Consider the following 16,382-nt stretch of genomic DNA (forward strand, 5'->3'; position numbering starts at 1 on the left):
CAGTGGGCCTTCTGCCTGCATGTCTGGCAGCCAGCAGGAGATTGGCTAAGCTGGATGAAAGGACACCTAATCCACATACACCCCTCACAGCATGATGTATGGGGGAACTGAACCAGACAAGCCATTGACCAAAGCCAGCAGGCTTGTCTTAAGTTCACCAGGTTTATCTACCATCCTATCCCATTTGCCACATCTTTTGAAGAAGGAGTTCCAGAAAAGCATCTCACCCATATTAATCACTAAGCTTAAATGTGCCATTGCAACACCATGAGTTTTGCTACAGCAAACAATCCACTTTTTCTTTGTCGGAGGCTCTGCGCTGGAAAGGGTTCCCTTACAGAGGACATAATGAGGGATTTGCATGTGTGGTGTGGGGTTTCCTGCTTTAAAAACTACCCACCAACTCACCTTTCTGTCTGCCCCCTTCAAGACTTTTTACAGTGCTATATGAGGTTTCTCCTTTAATTGATTTGTGGGATTTCTCTTAATTTCTGGAATGGCACAGGTACTTTCTTTTGCTCTTTGCTCTCTTGCTACAACAGAGAGGGTTGTGTTACTACAGCCATCAAGAGAATGTGTTTGTGTGGGTATATATAAAATACATATGTGTGTGTGTATGGGCATGGCCAGGATTTTTATTAGGGAGGGCCAGGCTTTCTGTGTGTGGGGGGGGGGGGAGAACCTCAGATTTGTATTTGTATTGTTATGCTCATGTATGTGTCTATGTGTGTAAAATCAGGGAAAGGTTGGGCGCGGAGACATGACGCTGTGACGGACAGAAAGAAAAAACAAAAGTGCTTCCTTCCATAGGCTTTTGACCCCAAGTGCCCAGAAAAATCTGCCCAAATCTTTCCACAAGTATTTTTATTTATCTACTTGATTCAGGGGCGCGGCTGACCCCTCCCGACCCCGGGCTACTCCCATGAGTATGTGTGTGTGTGTCTACACACATACACACGTGTGCATGTACGTGTTTGTGTACAGATATATTAAAATGTGTGTGCATGTGTGTAAAATCTGGGAAAGGTGGGGCGGTGGAGACCTGGCACTGGGACGGACGGAAAGGACAAAAAAAAACCACAAGCCCAAAGCCCTTCCTGCTTGTCCTTCCCCTCCCGCGCGCGCCCCTCTCTCCTCCCCACGCCAGCGGGGCTGAATGCCGCCCAGTCCGGCTGCGGATGACATCACCGCCCCCTTTCCCGCCCACGGTGACTCACCCTCACTCACTCACTCTCTGTGGCCTTTCCCCGCCCCTCCCTGTGACGTGCCGGAGGGCGGGGCTTGCCTTGAAGCGGGCGGCGATGACGCCAGCATCGCCTGGGGAAGAGAAACTTAAACGGAGAGAGGGGTGAAAGGAAAGAAAGGGAGGGGAGGGGGCGTGGCTTCGGAGGCTGACAGCATCGGGGCGGGGCGAAGGGCGCGAGGCAAGTCCGTTTGGCTCAGCGGGGAGGCAGTCAGTTGCGCGCGGGAGCGAGCGGGCTGCAGCAGGAGCAGGAGTGTAGCAGTAGCGCTAAGCGGGAGGCGGCGGCGGCGGCGGGGCGAGAGCGAGCGAGCCCGAAGGGAGGGGGAGAGAGGAAGGGAGAAGCGGCCGCCGTCAGGGGAGGAAGCGGCCTGGCAGGCGAAGAAGCAGCAGCAGGAGGAGGAGCGGGGGAAAGGAGCGAGGCAGAGGGGGAAGGAGGCGGGTGGGCGTCCGCCTGAGGGGCTACGTGAGGGCAGCCGGCGAGTGGGAGGGGCCTCCTCGCTGCCGATTCTTCCGCTGCTCGTGTTGAGGAGGACCGACTCCCTCTCCTCCTTCCTCCTCCTCCTCCTCCCGCGTGTGGCCCACGGCGGGGATGGCGGTGCTGGATCTGGCCCTGGAGGGACTCGCCATCTTCGGGCTCATCCTCTTCCTGGTGCTGTGGCTCATGCACTTCATGTCCATCATCTACACGTAAGTGAGGCCTCCCTCCCCTGTGTGAGGGTCTCTCCTCCGTTTCCACAAAAGGTGGGAAGGAAGGAAGTGGGGAATTTGGGGTGGTGCCAAAATATTAAGGGTTGGGGGGGTCGCCCAGGTAAGTCCCGCCCTGCATAATCGATCACAAGGCCACACACCATTTGAATGGCAATGGTCATCCCCTTGTGTGTGTGGGGGGGAGGGCTCTCTGGCTCCTTCAAATATTTTATTTGGGGGGTGGGCGAAGGTGGAAATGTGCCCCCAGGCTCCTATGGAGGGGATTGAGGTTTCTAGATCTCGGTGTGCTTGCCCTCCCCCCTTCAGAAACCTCCATGCATTCTTCCTCCCTCTCTGGTTACATAGCTGAGGCACCTGCTTCGCCCTGCCCTGCCCAGCCCATAATACTGATAAAGGCATGAATGTTGCCCTGTAACCGCAGGCGTGTCCCCTTGCCTTGCCAGTCTATCGTGTTTTTGGCCATCGCCGAAAGTCACCCGCTCCTTTCATGTGGGTCCTGGGGTGCAGGGTGAATGAAATATCGGGGGGAGGTAAGCTCCGCCTGCATAACTGATGTGGCGCATGCACACCTTTTGAACGACAACACCCATCAACAATTTTATTGGGAGGTGGGCCAAAAAGACCTTGGGGCCCTAGGAGTTGGGTCCTATGGCTGTCCCCCTAAAGTGCCACATACCTCAAGCCGGCTTTCTCCTCCCACCTTCACACGCATGCTTTGCACACACCAATGAACCTCGCTTGTGTTCAGTGTATCTGTAGTCGCGCTGTCCCTTTGGATTAACATAGCCTGTGCTAAGCAAGAGGAACAAGTGGAGTGCCAGCTACAGAGTTGATGCTGATAGTCATAATCATAGTCCCTTTCAATTCGTCTTGTTTGCCAGCTCAGCTCATTCCTATATCACAATGTACAGTTATTTGAACCTGTTCCTTATGGCGTCTGTCCAGATGGCCACCTACACAGTTGCCTTTATTGCAGTGTAGGTGGTCTATGCATGTGAATTTCATAACGAACATTTTTATGATACTGTGTTTTTTTGTTGTTCACCTGTCTTACCTATTTAGAGGCAATGGCTATGGAGCAACCATGGCAGACTTTGATGATCAGTGCTCAACTGCAAGCCTACCTCTTAACTCCCATTTCAAAATACTTATGCTGTTCAGTGGAATTTTGTGTTGTCATTGTATCGGTAGCCTGTCTTTCCTCCTAGATCCTCAAGGCAGTGCCTGTATTCATCCCCCCTTTCAGTAAAGGCTATAGCTGACAACTTGTTTCTGGTTTCCTTGTTAGTACTAATATTGCAGGCATGTGTGTGTTTTTCACTAATCATTATAGTCATATAATGCTCTTAATGTTCACTGCAACCTTGCATGGATTCATTGTGCATACATACATTTAAGGGTATTCTGTGAAGACAGGTGTTCATTGTCCTTCTATGCTTACTTCAGCTTGTACAAGCAAAGTGTGAAATAGAACAAATGATTTCAAAGTAGGACATGTTCTGCTTCTCAGTGAGGAGCCAAAAAGATGTGACAGTGCAATGTTATACACTGTACATTACATTGGCTTATCACCGAAGAGATTGCTACTCATAGCTATGTTGCAGTGGAGGTGTAAGCAAATGTTGGAATATTGATATATTATGGAATTAATCTCATATTGAGAGAAAAAGTGGCTAGAATATTTTACGAGGTAAAATATGTTTTGTTCTTGAGAAACTGATTTGGTGGTGTGTTTGAGGAAGAAAATAGTATATAGGAAAAAGATTGAGAGATTACTATTTGTTAGTGTTGATTCTTACTTGAATGAAGCACTGGATTTCTCACGCCTGCCACTAATTACTACAGATGGATTCCTGACTTACACATGATGTATTGAATTGAATCCAGTGTCACTAAAGTTCTCTTGTTTGACCTTTTTGGGGATTCTATTGAAAAATTATATGGCTGTATGTGTGTGTTTACAGGACTGAAGTAGTAATGATTTGATAATAAAGCAATAATTAGTTTGGAACTGTAAGCCTATTTATGAGCCTTAATACTGTGATTGTGACAGATCTCTCTGGTTTTCCCAGGAAGCCTCCGGATGTAAATGCAATACACCACACTCCTCTGTACTCTGTCATAAACTTTAGCGTAAGGAGTGTCATCCTTCTTGTGCAACAGAATTCTGCCTGTGCAATAAAATTTCTTCTTCTGCAGCCTCCTGTGCCTCCCAAATTTGTTTTGCAGGGTTAGGGAGGCCGCCAGAGGTGATGGGGGGGGGAGGGAGGGATGTCTTGTTGCAGCCTATGGTGTGTTGTTGGCTATTGCCTTAAAAGTGCTGCCAAAGCTTTCTCTATTTTTTCCCTTTTGGTTTGCTAAAAACTGCTGTGAAAGGCAATAGGACTTAAGCTGCAAAATTACAACAGGGTGCCATTAAACAGATCTGCTAATTATGAACTTTTTTTTGGTGTGGTGTTTATAGGAAGGAAATATTCCTTTTCATTTGGTGTGTATGGCACACTAATAAAAGTTAATGCACTGTGAACAAAAATATCCATCATCATCAAACATCTTGGATGACGCCAATTATCGTGCAGTGTATATATGAGTACAGCTGCAGAAAGCAGTTGAGGAATTGCCATACAAGCAACTATGCCAGTGAATTTGTTACTCCCTCTTTAGCATGCTTGAAATTTCCTTGAGCAGCATGCATATAGCAACCTATGCATGGTGGTTATATGAGGGCAGGTAGCTGCTAGCATACTAGGTTTGTGTAATGCACAAAAATAAACTTGTGCATGAAAATGCATATGTCCCTGTATGTCTGAGTATTAGTACTGACCTTTTACTGTTAAATGATTTGCTTTCAAGGATTATTAGTTCTAAAGTCCTGTCAGTGACTTCTTCAGCAGTTTATCAATCAGTTTTAAAGTTAAAAACAAATCTGCTACTGCTCCTGAATTTTCTTTAAGTCTACAAGGAAGAAACATATGCACAATGTTTCCAGTAATAATGGTTGTTGCAATAATACAGCCAAGTACTGTAGCAAAAACTGTATCTTATTTGAACACCTTTAAGATAATTTGTAGCATAGCACTCTCATACTATAATAGCTAATGGTTCTATTATAAAATGGATAAATTTGTTGTTCAGGTGTAGGGCAATGGCCTAAAATGGGTATGTAATGCTCAGGGAATAAAAATATTGCCTTCTAATACTTGTTTTAAATGCTTTTCACATATTAAGTTATATAGTGGTTCTGTTCGAAATTGTGACTCTTTCTATACTGTATGTATTTAGATGTATTATCTACCCTTTTGATCCTGCATTTTCTAAATATCACCCCATTTTGGAATTCTTTTAATTTGATATTAATAGTGCATGGATTGTGTTGTCATTAAACAGCATACCGGTAATCGGGAGACCATGCTTGCAGACATCATAAACACAGCCCTTTAAGCTGCATTTAAAACCACCATCATACAGTTTTGTGCACTTTAAGCTACAGGATGTGTGCAAGTAAAAATAGGGTTGTCTTTATACAGAATTCCTTCCACGTAACACTATGATTCACTGATAATGGATTGGGGAAGTGCTTGGATTAAAACAAAATATGGGACAGGGATACTAAAAAGACAATTGAATACTAGAACACTCATCTGTAGTCCCTCTGTAGGAATGGATACACTCCTTTGCTCTGGGTCTCTACATGCATGCTGATCAGAACCACTTGCAGTACTGATCTGTTTGGGATATGAGGAGCATCCCACTTATCCCCCTTCATTGATGTCAGAGCTGACTATACATTGGGGTGATAGTAGCTCTAGTTCCAAATGAGCACACCCCACCTTTAAAAAATAATAGTGAAAAGTGGCTAGTAGTGATTACCGTCTACAGCAGAATAGTGTTAAGGGAAGGTGGTTTACTTAATCCTTTCTCTTAAGGCCATTTAAATGCTCAGTATTATCCCTCAGTTGCTTTTCCCTGTAGGAGAAAGATAACAGATCTTAGTGTATTTTGCCCTGTGGGGACTGGAGATAAGCAGCTTGAAAGGCATGCAATTTGTGCAGGGAAAAAATCACCTGGAGAGAAAGAGCCCCTAGCCCAAAGGTACTCTGTTCAGGATTGTATTCTCCTGCACCAGCTTCTCATTTAAGAAAAGTGGAGGGTTTATGCTTCACTATATGTATTTGGACAAAAAGCATTTGGATTGCTCTTGCAGTTTTCTTTTACAGTTAATATTTCTCTAGCATTATGAGGTAATTACTGATGGCAAATAAGTGGATGCTGATATAAATCTAGGGGGAAATCCGAATAAAAATGGTAACTCTCCTAGCATTAATAATGCTTGAGAATAGTTTTTAAGGAAGAATAGATTTTTTAAAAACCCAGAATGGTACTTATATTAATTTATCAGACTCAAAAGGCTGTTAATACAGACAGAAGATGCTTCTGAATAGTAAAGCTCTTGAAACATTAAATGAATGTCTAATGTATTGTAAGAAAGGAAAATGTGCTTCCCTACATAAAATACGTTGACTTCTGTAATATACTGCAACATCACATCTGAGCATAACATCTTGCTAAGGTGGGACTTGTGAACAGCCCTCTGATTTTTTTCTATAGCAAATACCCCCCCCCCCCATAAAGGTATTTATGTTCAGTCTAGAGTCTTAAAAGGGGGGATGGGAGTGGAGTGAATGGAAGTGAATGAATAACGTAGCAGAGTTTGGCTGCCTACCTTGCAGTGCTGGGGGTGCCTTACTGCTATCCTTTGAGCCGATCTGTTCCTCTGTAGCAGCATGTGTTGCTGCTAATAAAAGTTACATTTATTGCACACATACTATGCAAGGAGCTTTATTTGGTGCAGAGGAAGTAGAAGGTGGATAGAGTCTCAGAATAGCATCCAAAGGGCTGAGAGGAGCAGTCCTGCCCATCACCCTAAAAAGTATTGCTGAACAGTTTTGGCCACCAGTGATAAACTCTCCTTGAGCTGAATTCTTTCTTGTGTTGAGTAAGCAGTATTGTAGGCTTGCAAATAAGTGCCTAGTCCTCTGATCAGCATTAGAAATTAGCCAGGTGTGCTTTGTGACTAGTGTGGGTCCAGTTGCGACCATATGGAGATCTCTGGATGCCAGGTTGGTAACTGACATCTCCATCTGGCTGGCCTCTCCAGCTTTCTTAAGCAGGTAAGCAGAAGAGCTTATTTATTGCATTTATAGCCCACCTTTTTCTCCAATGAGTACATGGTTCACCCCTCCCCCTCTTCAGTTAATCCCTACAACAACTCTGTGAGATTGAGGCTGATCTTCCAGGTCCTAGCCTGACACGCTAACCACTCTCCCACAATGGCTTCCTAGGGTACTTCTGCTATGGGGCAGCTATATAAATTAAGCAGGTAAATAAATATCGAGAACGCAAAATGTCCCTTGGAGAAGGATCTGAAATACTTTTCTTGAAGCTTGAATTTGTTTTATTCTGGATTGCTTTATTTGGTGTTTTAATGTGTTGTAAACCAATTTGAGATTTTTTTCTTTAGAATATAAAGCAGTATAGAAACGAAATGAATAACAATAAAAATAAAAGGTGCCTAGACATTTCATTGTGACAACCACAAACTCTGTTTAGGGTGCCATTTGGTGATTAGCTTATATATCTAGTTTCTAATACTGCTTCTGAGGCTTCTGATAATTTTCTCTAGGTGGCCAAGTGGGATAGCTCTTGTGCAGTCCCAGCCCCCCTTGTAGAAATAAGGGAACTGCCTGGAAGATAGTCTTAGTCCTATTTAACACAGATATATCTTCTGGATTAGGTAGATGAGAATGTTTCCCTTCTTGCAAGTGTGAGAGAAATAACTAAGTGAGTTTTCTTTAGAGTCTCTCCTGAAGATTGCATAAAGGGCTTGCTCCCTCTGTCTATTCTGGGCTGTGGAAGATGGGGATGTTCTTACATGGTTCCTCCAGAATGGAGCTCCATTTTAAGTAGAATTCTGCATACAATATGCCAACTGGCAGGACTGTCTTCCTTTTCCATCCCTGCAATAGGAACAGAAAGAGGATGCAATTTCTGCCAGACCCACTTGTTCACCCAGTCAGACAGACACAGAGGAGCTGGCTGCTTTATTTCTTTCTGCCTCTCACCTCCTGCTAGAGTGAAAGAGACAAAAAGGCCTGGATGGCTATATTTTGCTTTCTGTCTCTTTCCCTGGTAGTAAGAATAGAAGGTTGTACACTCTCTCTATAGCAGGATTATGCACTTCTGGCATTTCCATTCCTTCCTGACTTCCCGTGTCTTATAGGATGCTGTGGCATAAGAGCGCAGCATATTTTCAGGTTTTATTGTACAGTTTCTATTTCCTTCTGAGACGGGATTATGGTTCTAGTTATTTCTGTTTTTCTGCTGCTCAGCTAATGGAAGTTTTGGAGTTTATTTACACCCATAAAAGAGCATCAGGGAAAGGTTGAACACTCTTGCTCAGCACTATTGCTCCAGTCAAATTCATACTCTTGTGGCTGCTTTCAAAGTTGTTTCTAAATGCAAAATTAGATAGCTGATTTTGCTCCCACAGATTGAGCAGTTTGGCTTTTAGTTCTCTCCTAGTGTATTTTGGTGTTTTCCTTTTAATGTCATTGTATAGTTTTTACTGTCTGCAAATCTATCCAAGATTAGGTGTTTTTTTAATTTTTTAAAAAGATAATCTTAGATATTTTACTTCATTTTCTAACTTTTACTCTGCAAGTCTGGCAAGCATACATTTAATTAATTCAACAAGTTATTGGCAAGGATACTGAATACCATTGAATCCTTAATATTCTCACATTCATCTTTCCCAGTTTGTTGTGTATTACATTCTGTACTTCCATCTTCACGTAATTTTGGTCAGCTCTGTAATTTCTCAAGCTTGCTTATGAGAATGATATCTGGAACTGCAATAAAAAAAACTTGCTGGGATCTATGCACATTGTAGGAACTGAATTGCATAATGGACCAATTATTTTTCCAAGTAAGGTAAATGGGCTAGTCTGCCAGATGAAATGGTATTGATCACAAATATTCAGTTTCATCCAGTGTTTGAATATTAATATTTCCCTGGTATCTTCTAAGTAAAATAAAATTACTAAGTCTGTAATTTTTGGCTTTTCTCTTTTTAAAACCCTTTTCCTGAGACCCTTTAAGGTACCATATATACATAATTGTGATTCCAATTTAAATGAATTCAGATTTTCCAGATGCAAATGTCCTTATCATTTCATGATCATCTGCTTCTCTCTTAGTGTTCTTTTGTAAAGGATGAACCAAAGTAGGTGAGAGTCCACTGTTCATTCTTTTCAGCATTTCAGCTCCCTACAGTTCACCTAACCATCCAGTATATTCTCTAGTCTCTTCCTTTGTTTCTAGCATATTTCTAAACACTTTAAACACATATTTTTAAACACTATTTTTAAACTTTGGCCTTTGGGTAGTGTAATACTTTTGGGGAAGGTATTTTCCCACTAGATAAATCCCATTATTGTACCATTCTTTCCACATTCTGTAACATTTCCCCCCTCTTAAGATAATTAAAAAGATTCCAGTCCTAACTGCATTAGTTTTATGCTGTAATTTTCCATGTGGATATAATTTAGCATGTGCAGCTTCAAATATAGATTTATTCAAAACCTAGCAGACCTTTTGGAAACAACTTGTACAATAACAGTATAATTTATATAGTGCTTTCAGACGTTCAGAATAGCTTCACAAGCATTACTAAAATCCCATAAGATACATTACTGTTACTATCCCCCATGCTGCAAATCTGGAGAGGAGGTTGAAAATAGTGGCTTGCCTAAGCTCCCTAGTGATTTCACTAGGGACTTCCTCATTTGCATGCACCAGCTCTATGGAAAATTATTATAATGAAGATGAGCTTGTTTTCTACAGAAATCCGCTGCTTAGGAAGTTTTTTAAAATGGAATTTGGCTTGCATATTTCACACACATGTACCCTAAGTATGATCTACTTACCAGAATATAAAGAAGCAGCATAGGGGCTTTAGAACAATATTTTGGAGTTTGCAAACCTCTGTAATACCATCCTAGGCCATCGGTGTTATGCAAGTGTAAAAATTTCAGGGGGCTCATTTTGGCTGACAGTGTGTTGAGATTCCAGATTCTATTATTCTACCACTTCTCATGTTTTATATCTATGCCATTCCTTTTATATCTTATATATGCACCAAAGTTGCATGAAATAGCTGTTGTCTTTAAATACCAGCTGGAGAGTTGCATTAGATCACATCAAAGGCTAACATGACCCCATAGGCACTTCTTCCCTTTTTGGAATGCTGTGTCCTCAGGCTGTAAAACAAATTGTTTCTGAAACACTCCTGGGTTCTTTTGAACCTGACTCTCTTTTCCGATATAGGTGCGGTTAAGAAAAGTGCACCTGTGTACACTTGTGTCTGTTTTGCTATTTATAAATATCTGGCAGCTTTGAGTACACAGTGAGGATCCTTGGGAAAACAGCATTGGTTAAGGGAGAAATTGCCCTTGGACGAAATTCACCTTTGATCAATGCTATCCACCTCACCTGTTGGTTAAAGGGGCACGCCCTGCTGTAGTTTACAGATTATGATGGACTGATCCCCTATGGCAAAACTTTATCTCCAATAATGCTCTTAACCTTTGAAGGGGATTGGTCCTTTACAGTTTAGAAAGCTTTGGGGAGCATTCGACAGGTGTCTTAAAAGATAATCCCTTTTCAGCTAAGCCTAAAATGTTTGCTTCCCTTTGTCCTCACTCCCAGTCCAGGCTGACTGTAGGGAGGAAAAAATGCCAGTTTTCTGAAAAATGCAAAGTTTGTGCTTTACTATTGAATCACAGCCCTTCCCCTATGATTTAATGGGCCTTACCTCTGAATAGAATTAAACATTGATTTTGGTGTCCTCCCTTTAATGTTTTGTATGGAATTACATTTGAATGGGGTGGTTGTTGCTGTTCTAATTATATTGTAACTTTATAAACTGTAACCTGCCCTGGGATTTTTCTAGTGAGGGGAGTGGCCAAGAAATATTGTTACTACTAATAAGCATTTGATTACACCCTTAGTTCCTCATGCAAAGGTTCTTAGTCAAGCTACAGAGCAGGGGTGGGGAGTTTGTGGTCCTCCAGATGTTATTGAATGATAACTCTTATCATCCCTGACAATTGGTCACAGTGGCTTAGACTGATGGGAAATGGGGTTAATATAATCTGGAAGGCTATAGATTTCCCACCCCTATATAGAACATTTTTTGGTTCCACCTCTCCTTGCTACTCAAGAGGTTACTTATGGGAATGGGTCATTTCCCACTGACTCTTCCAGCTGACCCTTAGGTAAAGTTAGTTGGAAACAGGGTTTTTTTTTTAAATTAAAAAAACCTTTCAAAATATAGGTCTTTTTTGTATGTATTGTCATCCAGACAGGGTTTGTTTTAAGTTTGTGTGGGTGAAAAGATGTGATAGTCACCTCCTTTGTACACTTTGCAACATCATCTTAGTACACAGGATTTCAGTTTAGTCATGCAAAGCCAAAGTTGCTAGCAAGAAAAATAAGCTGGACTAAAATTGTTTATATCTCTGTAGTGGGTGAAATATGGTGCAAGTGAGATGAGATCATAAATGCCTTCTCCATCTGCTCAGTGCATCTTGTTAAATCATTAACAGTAACATAATAAAAAGCAATCACAAACATAATGCTTAGAATTAAACATCATGAACCATACAAATCTTGGAAAAGCTGGCAGCTAAGTCTTGCACATCTTTCAATGAGAAAAGTGCATCCCTGCACTTTATCTTGGAGCCCATCTCAGATCCAAAGCCTATCGCAGAAAAGACCCTGATATTGTTTGCTAAAATAATTTTAATTGTGGGCTAACCTGCTTATCATAAAAGTGTGCACACACTCACAAAGTCACTTGACTTTGGACTGTGGTTATCACAATATGCAGAATGATGGCAAGTACTTGAGTGTCTCATTAAGCTGTTCTGAATATACCATAATAGGGTATAGGGTGGTGACTTGAACATTCCTTTATTTGTGAGTCTTTCAGTGCAATCCAAACCCAAGATCTGCCAGAATGAGCGAGTTTGTATTTGGGTCTTGGGCTTGCCTGGCTAAACTGGGGCTAAGATAGCATAAATCCCTCAATTTAGCTCATCCAATGGAACTGAGCACTGGCAGAACATGGCCTTAATTCCTGAAAGGGCATTCTATGGGTAGGTCCAGGAACGACTTGCACCTGTTTTTAAACCCTTTCAGCTCTGTGACGTGACTTAGCAATGCAGTGGAACTTAGCCAACACCAATGGTGGTATATTTCAAATTCCTCCTGAACAGAGTTTGGAACAGCAGTAACTAAGTGCTGCTTTCTGTAGTTAGGTTTGGTCTGTTGGTCACTCACCCCCAATGCAATGGCATGCACAGTAGGGACACAAGGGAAGAATTGCTCTATTAACTTTGGTGTTGAGGAGTTCTTCTGCATGCATCACATAATGGAAAATTGTCTTCTTCAGAACATGGCTGAACTGCTGATGTTTGGAAATTTAGATGATGCTTAAAATGCAGAATCTTGAGGTTACAAACCATGAATGGTTTTCATATAGGTTTTACTCAGAGGAGACCTGTTGGAATTAGTGGACACAGCTTGGCCATGTACATTCATTTTAGTGAATCTGCTCGAAGTAAACTTGGTGGAAATACTGCCCTCTTTGCATGGATAATATGTTTGTGCAAACAATGTGCCAAGCCTTAGAGAAATATGAGATGTTCTGTTGTTAGAACAGCCTGTCTAAACAAAACTTCGTTAGTAGCTATGCTTCTATTAGTGTTTTGTGTGGAACTGCTGCACCTCATGTTTATTAGGCATCCACATTACATCATCCAAGTATTAGCCAGTCTTCCTGTGCTTTCTCTCAGTTTCTTCCATCATTTCTCAAAATGATGTACAAATCTGACTTATTTGGAGAATTGGAACAGTAATGCAAACTCCATAGGTGTAAGTGATTTTTATTGCTATTTTCTGCTTCACCATAAGGTGTGCTTTCCATTTATATAATGTATCAGGAAGGTGAACCTCTAGCACCTTAACATGCCTGCACTCTAAACTTTGTGATGGGCCATTTGAGCACCATATTTATTTTCAATCTAAAAATAATTTCTTTATGGTCAGCTGACCACGAATAAAATAAAGTTGTAATGCGGCAGCGGGGGTGTGTGTCAAAAGGCAAAATCAAAAGGGAATATTTGATTATCCAAGTGAAGAGTCCTCCAGTACAGTATAAGAAAAGATAAACAGATTCTTCAGTATAAACTGCATTTAAAAAGATGTACACATAACTGACACACAACAAAGTGGCAGTTAAATTTCAGGCTGGCAGTTGGAAAGAATGGTAGATAGAGTCAGATAAAATGATTATTTTTCATAACTGATATTGTGAATGATGACAGTGAACTTGCGTCAAGAACAAAGAAAGTGGATTCTAAAGCAGCATATCTACTTTTGGGGCACCCTGTATTTAGGAGTAGATAGTCAGTTTAAATAAGGCACTCCATTCATAGAATTAATACATGGCAAACCTAGTAATGAGGGAGTTTTAGTTAATTCTAAAACTCCTTTCTGGCATTAATCTGTCACCTGGCCCTTGGAAAAGTGTGTTAATGTGTGTTTGAGATTGGCAAAAGGGACAAATGCTTCATTTCTTGTCACCAATATTTTAGCAACTTTTTTTTTCTTAATTAAACACTTCTGATCTACAATTCCACTCCAAAACATATTGAGCACATTGAATAAATGACCAGCCACTTAATGCTGACTTAAATGGACACGGATGTGGCTACTCTTTTCCTCTTGGATAGCCTTGTGGAAAGAGACACTCCTGGCAGGGATGTTGCTACAAAGGGTGCATGAAAGAGGGTTGATATTCCAACCACTGTATGGAAGGTTTTTAAATGCTGGGCTTGCTGGGTTTTGTGATTTGTGACGGAAGCTTTATGAAACTTAATTCTTTTCTTTTAGAGCATACAAATCCTTTAAGGCAGAAATATGTGGGAGGACTGCTAAAAATGTTTGTAACCTAAGCTTATTTGTGAACCTACTTGCAAGTCTACTAATTAAGCTCCATCAACTCTCTGCATCCCAAATTGCTGGAAGAGTTTTGCCTCAAATTTACTTATTTAAAGGCATTTCTAAACCACTTATTTAAAAATCTGTAAGTGGTATTCAAAAATAACGTAATATAAAATATCATAAAAATCATAAAACATTATCAGAAAGACCATAAAATACTTTTAAAAACAGACCATCTCATGAATCTGGCACAGAATTACCTTCTTTTGACCATGAGGGGGGAAATGGTACTCATATCTCAGTTTCAGATTCTGTTTTCCACATTTCAGCTGTTCTAAAAACCAAAATACATTAATAAATGTGTACATTATTGTGATAAAGCCATTTTTTTAGATGAGTTTCTATAAGCAGCTGGAAAATATTATTGGAAAGCTGACTTGGCTGTCAGCTTCAGGGAGAGTGTGTAAAAGGGGTGGGGGTAAATTAATGGTTGGGTTTGCGGGTCCTTTCATAGTTAACCTTCTGCTACATTATAAGGAAACCTCAACAGTTATTTTGCAGTATAAACTCTACAGACATCTAATTTATGGCAACTCCCCAAATGTTTTTGTGCTCTGTTCTAGAAAGTTACCAGCCTCTGTGCATGCAACTTAAAAACACAGGACTTACAAACATCTCCTTTTTTTAGTGTGAGCCTGTTTAAAGTACAGTGTAGATCTGGATTAATAACTCATGATTAATATAATCACTAGGATGATTTTGTACCAAACTAGATGCGACATAAAATGCCTCTTGGCATTTTATGTGCATTTTTAAAAAACAACAACCTGTCAGCTGGAGATGGCTGATAATTAATTATCAGAGCAGGTATGGAGAGGAAATTTAACACTTTTCTTCAATGCTTAAAGACTTGAGGGAAAACCCTTTTCTGAAACCAGTAGAAATTATTTTTGGGGAAATTTGTCACTGTATAGAGAGGAAATATCTGTTTCTGTAAAAAACTCAGAGGAGGGATTCAACATGGGAGCACGCTAATTGGTTTAAAATTCTTACCTCCTTGGACAACAACTGTGATCTGCAAAACACAGTTCTTATTTCTGCAAACACTTCCCGTTTCAGCTGTTGGGAATGAAGAGCAATGGTCCCATAGCACTGATTCACTCTATAGCTTGGTGGGCACTGAAAAAAGGGAGACCTCGACTGGTCCTGTGCATCCATTCTGCCCTTTGGGGTCCTAGTCAGATAAGTGGAGTCAGGTGTGTGTGCTGTACATAAACTTGTAGAATTGTTGGATGTGGTGTTTCCCTTGCGTCCTAACCTGCTATTTAGAGCACACCAGCATGCAGAAAGCTATTTTTGCAATCTCTACTACAAAAACTTAACTGTAATTAGCCTTACATCAAACTGTAAATGAACAGCAAAATACGAATGTTTAAATAACCAGTGTTCCTAACCAGCATTTTTCTTTTTTTAGGCACTTACACCTAAACAAGAAAGCGACAGACAAACAGCCATATAGCAAGCTTCCTGGTGTTTCACTTCTGAAGCCTTTAAAGGGTGTTGATCCAAACCTTATCAACAACTTGGAAACCTTCTTTGAATTGGATTATCCCAAAGTATGTATCAACAGTCTTCTTTTTTTAAAAGCTATCCTCTTGGTCTTCTCTCTTGCCTAATGGAATATTAATATGCATAATACTTCAAAGCAGCCTTCTCCAACCTGGTGCCCTCCAATGGTGGTTGGTCTCCAGCTCGCAACCAGTGTGGCCAATGGGCTGGGCTGGTGCAAACTGTAGTCTAGCAACATCTAGAGGGCACCACACTAGGTAGGGATGGCTGCTTCAGAGATTGTGTGTGTCTGTGTGTCCTGTAACCCTTGTGGATTACTGTCAGAAGTCTTGCATCTGTAACAATAACCAAAATAGGTTGTAGCACGCATCTAATTCCATACCGATAAATGGACTGAACAATTTGTTTTCTATGCCCCCGCTGGGTAACAGGCCTTTGGGGTCAGAGTGCATAACAAGTTTACACTTGTTCCTGCATGGTTTGTTGGACTTGAGCTACTTTCATTTCAGTATTCTCCTCCAGTACAGAATACTGTGTTTCTTAGAAAGATCTTTTGCAGAAGCACTAGGAATAGAGTTTTTGCTAGCTCAGCTCCAGTTCATTTCAGTGGGTCTGGCAAAAGTGATCAGTGAATTTTAATGACTTTATGCACCAGTAATCCATGTTTTACTTTTATTTGTGCTTGATAAGATAGCTAATGTTGTAGATGAATAAATTCCATATAAGTACAGTATTATGTAAGCTCACAGATGTTGACAGCGTCTTCCCAGAACTTGTGATGTGAGTACGGGGTCAG

The 16,382-nt window shown here is 41.2% G+C and overlaps 1 protein-coding gene across 1 annotated transcript in view; it reads left to right on the forward strand.

The window, feature by feature from the left end:
• The first annotated feature begins 1,393 nt into the window (after positions 1-1,393).
• The window catches only part of UGCG (UDP-glucose ceramide glucosyltransferase), a 33,057-nt gene continuing 18,068 nt past the window's right edge, over positions 1,394-16,382 (forward strand). Inside the window, exons 1-2 of the mRNA XM_083481548.1 lie at positions 1,394-1,930; positions 15,492-15,633. Coding sequence (XP_083337674.1) covers positions 1,833-1,930; positions 15,492-15,633 — 240 coding nt within the window. The 5' untranslated portion in view covers positions 1,394-1,832. The remainder of the gene's footprint in view (positions 1,931-15,491; positions 15,634-16,382) is intronic.

The sequence above is a fragment of the Podarcis liolepis genome (genome assembly GCF_965112155.1).
Source record: "Podarcis liolepis genome assembly, chromosome: 17".
In the NCBI taxonomy this organism is placed as follows: Eukaryota; Metazoa; Chordata; class Lepidosauria; order Squamata; family Lacertidae; genus Podarcis; species Podarcis liolepis.